The following is a 10,000-nucleotide window of genomic DNA, read 5'->3' as shown; positions in this document are numbered from 1 at the left end:
CACCATGCCCCAGGATTCCCACTCTTCATTTCTTAAGATACTGGAAAATATTAAGGTACAACCTAATACCTTAATTATGGATGATTTCAACTACCCCACCATCAACTGGGAAAACTAGTCATGTGCCAACTCATTCGCTCAACGTTTTCTGGAATTCATAAATTCCAGTGCCTTGGATCAGCTTGTCCACACCCCCATCAGGGCCAGCAATATCCTGGAGCTGGTCATTACCAGTATGGGTAACCAATGTTGCACACCAGAGGTTAACTCCTCGCTGGTCAGATCCGACCACAAGCTAATCACCCTAGACATCCATATCACACCCCACCCCCATTAAGGAAACCATCATCAAAAACTACTCCAAAGCCAACTTCATGCTTCTTAAGACAGAAGTGGCAAACTTCACGACACCCATGCAGATGGAAAATAGAGGTACAACTGCTGAATCTTACACAAATGCACTGTATAAGCACATACATGAGTGCATGGATCGTGCCATCCCCAACAGAACCAAGACACTATCCTCCAAAAAAGGAAGCCAATCTGGTGGTCCCCTGCCATAAACAAACTCTACAACAGAAGGAAGAAGCTGTTGCAAAAAAAGTAAAATCCCAAGATTGGAGGAACTCCCTGGTCAGCCTCAGCAAGAAGCTGAGATCCCTCATAAAATCCTCCAAAGCCAGTTATGAAAATAAAATCACCACTGATTCCAAAGGCAACCACAAAGCATTCTACAGCTATGTCAAGAATCTCAATGGCAACACTCAGATCTGCTCTGAGCTACAGCACAATGGCACTAAATATACAGAACCAACCGATATTGCCAACATCCTGGCAGATAGGTTCAGTGCTAACTTTACCCCCCTCTCACCCTCCAAAGGGCCCATGTTCATAGGTTCATAGGTAGATACTAGGCTATCTGCCCTAGGGCATTTATAAGCCTAGCCAGATTGTATTTGGCTTCCGCCTCCCTATTAGATTAGCCTACTGTGCCTCTGTAAAGTAGGTCACAGAAGGTACCCTTTTAAGATTAGTTTACTGTGCCTCTGTCTAGCAAGGACACAGAAGAGATCCCAGGGGTGAATTTGCGATTTCCCATCCACGCGTCCAGATTTCGCTTGAAGAGGGTCAGCGAGGGGCTATGTCTAACATGAATTGGAATTCTATTCCAGAGTGAGGGGAGCTTCTGGGAAATGAATCTGTCCCTCCAGCATGTCCTATTTATTTTTGTGCTGAGGTTTAGGTCCCTGGAGTGTGTAGCTCTAAGGGACTTGGATGTTTTGAGGTGGAGCATGTCCATTAATTCTGGGTTTGACATGGCTTTGTACGTCAGGCATAGATCGCCTCTGAGTAGGTGGTACGCAACTGAGTAGAGCTGGAGTTTCTTTAGTTGAGCTGCATAGGACATCTGTTTGTAGCCCATGATCCTCTTGGTGAGGTACTTTTGGGGTCTCTCCAGTTGCTGCAGGTGTCGGGTAAGGTACATCCCAAAAGGGGCATTGTATTCAATTATGGGCCTGATGAGTGATGAGTAGAGGGGCACAATGACCTCTCTTGATCTAGATGTGAACCCTTTCATGATAAGGTGGGCTATATAGAAGGTCTTTCTAACCACTTTGGCAACGTGATTATCAAAGGAGAGATTACTATCTACGTTGGTCCCCAAATCTCTAATTACTTCTTCCGTACTTAATGGATTACCACCTATGTGGTAATTTGTAGGCACCTTGTTTTTCCCAAAGGGGATGACTATGCACTTTTTAGCATTTAGCTTGAGGCCGTGGCTCTGGCACCAAGCATCCGTCTCTGTGAGACCCTTTTGGAGGATGCTTGTGTCAGCTGAAGATTCGATTATTGCCCCTAGTTTGCAGTCATCTGCGAACTTTGTCAGCCATAATCCCCCCGTGTTAGCCTGAACCTCAGAGAAGTATATACTGAACAAGAGAGGTCCCAGAACTGAGCCCTGTGGGATGCCACTTGTAACTGGTTTGGATTCGGACATGGCACCTGCGATTCTGACCATGTGGGTTCTATCTCTGAGCCAGTTTGCAACCCATCTTGTGATATAGGGGTTGATATTTAAGCTGGTAAGTTTATTTATGATGCCTGAGTGGGGTATTGTGTCAAAGGCTTTTGCGAGGTCTAGGTAGGCTGTGTGGACTACCTTGCCCTCATCTATGGCTTTGGTAACTGTTTCAAAGAAATCAACTAGGTTTAAGAGGCAAGATCTGCCCTTAACAAAGCCGATTTGGGTAGGGTCCAGTGTCTGGAGGCTCCCAATGTCTTTGTTTATGAGTTCCATGATAATACGCTCCATAGCTTTACAGACCAGACTAGTCAGGCTTATGGGGTGATAGTTTCCGGGGTCCATTGTGGCACCACCTTTGTGGAGTGGGACCACTGTAGCTGTACGCTATTCTTTGGGTACATATCCTGTAGTAAGGCTAAGTTTGAACAGTGACTTAATGTGAGGGTTCAGTTCTTGGAGCTCGTGTAAGACACAGCCTGGGACACCGTCTGGTCCCATAGATGCTGTGTTTTTTGCTTTGGAGAGGGCAGCTTTCACCTGTGCATCTGTGATGTCAGGGAGGTTACATTCAGTTGGGATAGGCATTTGCTCCTTTGGGGAGGAAGGGGGGGAGAAGTTTGCGCTGGATCTGTCTGCCAGGATGTTGGCTATGTCTGTAGGTTCAGTATATTTTGTACCGTTATGCAACAATTCAGAGCATATCTGGGAGTTTCCACCCATGTTCCTGACATAACTAAAGAAGGCCTTGTGATTATCTTTAGTGTCTAGGGCAATTTTTATTTTGAAACAGGCCTTTGATGATTTTATGAGGGATCGAAGTTTCTTGCTAATACTGATCAGAGATGCCTTCCCTTTTTGGGATTTTGCTCTGTCATGTAGTAGCTTCCTCCTTCTGTTGTACAGCTTATTTATGGCCAGGGTCCACCAGACCGGTCTCCTGTTTTTGGAGGTGTGAGTCTTGGTTTTATTTGGGATAGCACAATCCATGCAGTCCTGCAGGTGCTCATAGAATGCATTTGTAAAGAATTCTGCGGATTGGGCTGTATTATCCTCTGGCTCAGGAGCTTTGAAGGATTCCACCTCAGTCTTGAGAAGTGCAAAGTTGGCTTTTGAGAAATTCTTTACAGTGATTTCCTTGGCTGGGGGTGGGGACGGGATGTGGATGTCCAGGGAAATTTGTTTATATTCTGATCTTACCAATGAGGGGTTTACCTCTGGTGTGGAACATAGAGTCCCCATGTTGGTGATGACCAGGTCCAATATGTTGTTCCCTCTTGTGGAAGTGGTGACCAGTTGTTCCATCGCGTTAGAGTTTATAAATTCAAGGAACCATTGGGTGAGGGTGTTTGGGCTTGAGTAGTTTTCCCAGTCAATGTTTGGGTAGTTGAAGTCACCCAATAACATAGTGTTTGGAGAGACCTTCATATTCTCCAGTGTTCTCAGGAATGCCAAGTGGGGTTCCTGTAATAGGGAGGGTGTTCTGTAGCAGGCTACAAACTGAAAGGCAGTTTTGCCCGCTGTTAGTTGCACATGGATGGTTTCCGATGCTTCGTGCAGTGCCACTAACCTGGAGGTGTAGGTATCTTTGATGAATATAGATACTCCCCCTCCTTTTGTGCTTCGGTCCGAGTTTTGGGGCCGAAACGCATGGTATGAGTTATAACCTGGTAGTGCTGGGGTGCTCTCAGGAGCCTTGAACCAGGTTTCTGTTACTGTGCAGACATCAATTTTCGCCATACTGAGGAGAGCCTCGAGTGCGTGCATCTTGAGGTTTAGACTTCTGGCATTGAGTAGCATTACCTTTAGTTTTTTTATCCTTGGGTTGTCTATGGAGGTGGGTTTGTCCTTTGAGCCTTGCCTAAAAAAGGCACTATGGGGGTGGCAAGAGCCTTGGCCAGTATATGAAAGCCTAAGGGTGACAGGTGCAAGCCATCCCTAGCGAAGCAATGTGGCTTGTCGAGCATGTCATCCCAGGCTGACAGACACTGGATCCCCTTTGAATGACACCAATACTTTAGCCAGTTGTTGAAACTGATCATTTTGTCTTTATACTGTGGCATCATTTTTGGTGAGGGCAAGATGCTACTCAAGGTCAGGGTCATACCAGCCTGGGCTACATGGTCAGAGAGCTCCTCTATGTCTCTTTTCATGTAGTCCAGGGAGGTACGTCTCAGGTCATTCACACCAGCATGGACAATGACGGAGTCATACTTGTACTTGCTTTGGAGTGACCTGAGTGCTTGCATTATGTGGCGGATCCTGGCACCCGACAGGCAGCTTACAGTGACCTTTTCCTTGTTCAGTCTGGTGAGCGGGACGTCAGTGTGCCGGACAATAGAGTCCCCTATAAAAGTGTATTTGGTGTGTTGTTTGGCCTTAAGGGCTGTGACTGTGAGGCACACTGATTTTGTGAGATATGTGATTCATGGGTATTGTTGAGGGGTGGCTGTTGCTTGGATATCTGCTTAGGAGGTCTTTGCTGTTTAGGCAGATTTTTATTTAGAGCCTCTGAGTATGTTTTTGTGTGTTTATGTGTTGGGTATGCAGATGCAATAGGTCTGTGTGAGACTAGATTTGTGGTGTGGGTGGTTACCTTTTCCTCCTGACTGACTGTGCCAGTCTTGGGTTGAGAGAGCTCTGCCTCCAGTTTGGCTGTGTAACTACATCTCTCACATGTATTAGAGTTTGTTGGAAGGAGGAGAGGGTTGTCTGTGTACATAAGGCAATTGTAACATTGCCTCAAAATTCCCAGATTCACCAGCTGGACTGGAGAGTAACCTTGAAACTGACCCTTGGACATACCAGATTAGTATAGGGAACTGTTTTTTACTGATCAGATTAGGGAAGAGAACTGATTTTTCACTTGATCAGGAAGGACCAATCCGGAGCCTAATACTTATGAGTAGTCAAGGAGGGTGTAGTGCTTTAGTTAGTTAGTGTTTCCTTATAAGAGCTGAGCAAGTGCAGGGCTTTAGAAAGAGAATAGAGTGATTACTTTGAGAGTTTGAACAGTTCTAAGGGAAAAAGTGAAGAGCAGACTTTGTGGAGCCTGGAATAGTTTAAACCTGTTTAGGCGGCGCTGCCCAATGCTGCTCAGTGCGCAGTTAATACTGGAAGAATACAAAGCCCATGTAATCACGGATGAACAAGTAAAGACTGCACTCTCCAAAGCCAAGAACACAGCATCCATGGGAACAGACAACATCCCAGGCTGCATACTGCACAAACTACAGAATGAACTGGCACCCTACCTAAGTTCCAAGTACTGAATGGCATACAGCAATGGTTTCCCACTCCCCAAATGGGGTGCCACCATTGACCCTGGAAACTACCGTCCATTAGCCTGATGAGCCTGGTCTGCAAGGCCATGGAACTATCATCTTGGAGCTTATAAACAAAGACATAGGTAACCTTCAAATCCTGGAGCCCACTCAGTTTGGGTTTGTAAAAGGTCAATCATATCTATTAAACCTGATTGAATTCTTTGAAGGACACAGGTGGACATAAGTCTCTCCTTTGATAACCACATCACCACAGTAGTCAGGAAATCCATCTATGTGGCACACCTCATCACAAAAGGGTTCTCCTCTAGAAAAAAGGAGGTCATTGTTCCTCTCTACTCTTCCCTCATTATAGAGTACAATGCCCCGTTTGGCGTGTATCTCACAAGACACCTACAACAATTGGAAAGGCCACAGAAATACCTCATTAAGAGGATTACCGGCCTCAAAGAGATGCCATATGCAGACCATCTCAAAAAACTCCAGCTCTACTCTGTCACATATCGCCTACTCAGAGGTGATCTCTGCCCAACATACAAAGCTATGTCAAACCCAGAGCTGTTGGACATGCAACACAAAGAAATCCCATTCTCTCCGAATCACATACTCCAGGGACCTAAACCTTGTCACCACAATGAACAGAACATGCTGGAGGGATAGATTTCTGTCCCAGAGTCTTCCCATGCTCTGGAACAAACTACCCATTCATGTCAAGCAAAGCTCCTCATTGGCCCTGTTTAAGAAAAATCTTGACAACTGGATGAGAAATAGAAATTCACCCCGGGGATCACTTCTGTGGCACTGCTTGACAGGGGCACAGGAAAATAACTTTCTTGGGTGGCAAAAGCCAGGGAACCTTTTTGGCTAGGCTTATATAGGCCCTAGGGCCAATAGCCTAGTACCTGCCTAGGAACCTATGAACCTATATTACACAGCTCACTCGAATACTACTTAATAAAAACTTATTTAATTAAAAAAACACTCCCTCACACTTGCACCTTCAAAGTTCATATACAAAAGTTCTTTCACTTTTCATTCAGATTGCGTTAGGCACAATCACCTGTTGCAACCTGAGCCAATGGAAAATATTCTCTCATTGTTTTATCTTACAGCCTAAACAACCAGCACTGATGCACCATTTCTGCCTTCAGAAAAGGTAGAGGGAACTGTAATAAGACATATTCACCTCATTCACTGTTACAAAGTCTTCGAAAAGCTGGGACTATAGAAAAGAACTGCCAAGACAAATAAGCTAAGTAAGCAATTTTTGAACAGAAATTGGAGCTCCATGCAATAGCAATGTATAGAATTCTGAATGCTAAGAATGAGAAAGTTGACTGATTATAAGGACATAAATAAATAAATAAATAAATCGCAGATAGACAGAGAGACAGAAAGAAATACCATCAAAACAAATATTAATTTGGTGGAACAGCAGCTTGTTGGTCCAGTACAATGAGGTTCCCCTAGTGGTGATGTCTCCATAACTGTAAATAACATCTTTAATGGGTAGGAGCATACCTGTATATGTACAGTAGGTAAAATATGTTTGCTGTAGGTACCCTCTGGAACTGTAAGAGTATACTTGCTAATGAAGTTAACTGTTGAAGGTGATATGTGTGTATCTTTAAATGTAGAAAGTCACCAGAATGCTATTGTCCTACTGTCACATAGGGTGGGAGAGGTGAGGACCCTAAAGTAAGCTAAGCACATGCACATCAAACTTAAATACTTTGTTAGATACAGTAAACTGTGTAGGCACACTGGATGGAAGCTACTTGTTTTCAGAAACAATTTTGGATATTGCAGAAGCAGTATTAATAACACTTATTGTACATTCTGAAAAATACTGGTTGAGAATATGTACAAGGTTGTCAAATAAATAAGGTGGTAATTTAAGTTTAGGGTATAAGTCTGAGGAATATAAGAACAAATGTCATTTTGAATGAAACAAACAGGTCAAATTAACATTCACACACACACACACACACACACACACACACACACACACACACACACACACACACACACACATTCTTTAAAATTACATTGCAGTGGAGTGTAAAGTCTGCTACTCCCACATATAGTTAGCAACCCTCGCCTGAAATTAACCAACGCGGAGGCTGATTGACAGAATGTGATTTCTTCCATCCAGTGCTAACTTTTATGAACTTAACAATTAAAACGTGCACATGGGTTGTACTCGTCCCTCACAGTTGTACCCTACTCCCTCGTAATTTACAGGAGGATGGAAAAAATGAGTTACATGCTGATATGGAGCACTTAAATTTGTCTTCTCAGATAGAGCTAACACTTTATGATGGCTGATGACTAAAAGCTGAACAGCATAAGACAGTTTAAAACATTAAACAATAATAAATCAAGTACTGATGGCTTCAGGAAAGAAAATTGTTAGGAATTAGCATTCTACAACCTAAGTAGGTAGTGTTCACAATATTTGTGAAAGATCACAAGTTTAGGCAGAAAAAATGAGTTTTTAACAAAGTTCCTTAAACTGTGAACGCCCTTTTTAATACTGCAAGGAGTTCTAGGGTTCTTACCTGCCGACATGACTGATTTTTATCCTTTCACTGGGAATCACTTCTTTTCCATTCTTTAACCAAACTCCTTTTACTTTTTCATCAGATACTTCACATTTGAAAACTGCCTGCTCTTTAGCCTTTACAGTTAAATCAGCAATACTCTGATAGATTTCAAGTGGTTTCTCTGAAAGAAAGATGAAATAAATATAAACTGAAACAGCAGCTACGATGAACATAATGAAGTCACATTGCAATACCACATGTAAAAGCAGCAACAGTCACCATAACCAGTGGCACAAGCCTAGCAATGCATAGGTATGTGAAACTGCTTGTACTGCAACTAAAGTGGTCACTTAGAGATGACAGATGTTTAGATTGAAAGCCTATATATGTATGCATATTACTTATGTATTAAATCTCTTTATTATTAATCCTAATCTAGGAGATCTGCTGATAAACTATTTTATTTCCCATAAGTAAAAATCAGTGCTGCTCTTATAAGATAAAGTAATCACAGAATTTGTGCATCAGATGTATGCTTGCAGATGTTGGTGCTGGGTGTTACACAGATCTCCACAAAGTAAGGGTCTATAAAAAATGCAACTGCTTTGAATTCTCCTAATATTCCCTCTACTTTTTTGTGCTTTGACCACGACTAAGTGTCTTTTGCAGTATAACTAAGTCTGAATTAAAAAAAAATACTGAGAGAGGTCTACATATATAAATACAAATGTGTATGTATGATGCATATAGATATAATATGATATGTATTTGTGTGTATATATGTTTATGGTTCTAGTTCAGAACCTTGAAAACACAAATGTTTGCAATGCAGAAAATCAAGCCAAAATGCAAAAGATTGAAACTGCAAAAAGAAACCGAGTAGTGTTTATTCTTGGAGGGATCTGAACAGTGTGTGTGTGTGTGTGTGTGTGTGTGTGTGTGTGTGTGTGTGTGTGTGTGTGTGTGTGTGTGTGTGTGTCACAACAGCACAGCAGGGATCAGGTTATTGGTCCTTTCCCCACTGTGGTACGATCATAGAGTTGGAGTATATAAGTAACAGGGGTGTGAGATGTTTCCTACAAAAGCAGGTGTCTGCTCCGGTGTTTTTTTTTTTTGTCAGTCTTCTGGGTTTCGAGTATTTGGGCTTTTGAGATTCTCTAGAATCATGCGTATATATTGCTCTCTCTCTCTCTCTCTATATATATATACATATATATATATATATATATATATATATATATATATATATATATATAGTGACAAAAGAAGATACTGCCAGCTCAACTAGCTGGAATTTTGTAAATAATTATATGTCATTTGTGAATATCAACATGATTTATATAGGAGTGTGACAAAGGGAGATACTGCCGGCACAGCTGTCTGGAATTTTGTAAATGGTTATGTTTCATTTGTGAATGTCAACTTGCTTCATGTAAGATGCTTGTGTTAACAAATGTATTAGAAGTGTATGTCATGTATATATCAAACTAGGTTTGTACAGACGTGTGTTGAAAAGATATTTTATAAAGTACTGAGCTTAAAGATGTGTCCATAATGTGCCCTGCTGGAAGAGAACATAAATGTACATCCACTATTGTAACTGTTTAAATGTATATATTTTAACAGTGGAAACTGGAACACAGGACGTCAACTTCAGTCCAGCAAAACTTCAGAAAAATAGCTGAAATTAAATTACTTTATGGCAGCTATGACACAATTTCTGCACTGAGATGCTTTCAGTACTGTCTTGGAAGTGTTTTATTGTTTTATGACTTCAAGCATTTGAAAAATATCTGAAGAAAAGCCCTTGTCTATGTATTTTAACAGGTAGATGGTAAATGCTACCAGATGTCATCGATGGTTCTTTTGGGGCTGGGGACTAGATGTCACATGACAAGAAATGATGTCATTCTGCAAGCTAGCCCAGCAGTAATATTTGAGATATTAACTTGAGAAGTCTGTGAGAGACACACATCATTCTGTATTCTGTCTTTGACATGACAACAGCTAGAGAAGATCCATTTGCCACATCTGCCTTGCTGTGTAAGTAAGTTTCTAGGGAATAGTAACTCTCTTAGATATAGTTAGGAACATAGCAAAGCTTAGTTTAGATATTTTTTCTTCATTTATTTGAGACTGTCCCA

General features: G+C 41.9%; 1 protein-coding gene across 3 annotated transcripts in view; it reads right to left on the bottom strand.

The window, feature by feature from the left end:
• Positions 1-10,000, bottom strand: part of MYBPC3 (myosin binding protein C3) — a 627,853-nt gene that overhangs the window by 396,473 nt on the left and 221,380 nt on the right. For all 3 annotated transcript variants that reach the window (XM_044082825.1, XM_044082823.1, XM_044082824.1), the window contains one exon: positions 7,872-8,037. In XM_044082825.1, coding sequence (XP_043938760.1) covers positions 7,872-8,037 — 166 coding nt within the window. The remainder of the gene's footprint in view (positions 1-7,871; positions 8,038-10,000) is intronic.

This window comes from Protopterus annectens, chromosome 9.part0 (genome assembly GCF_019279795.1).
Source record: "Protopterus annectens isolate FY-2018-M chromosome 9.part0, PAN1.0, whole genome shotgun sequence".
NCBI classification, from domain to species: Eukaryota; Metazoa; Chordata; order Ceratodontiformes; family Protopteridae; genus Protopterus; species Protopterus annectens.
This window is presented reverse-complemented; position numbering and strand designations above follow the sequence as displayed.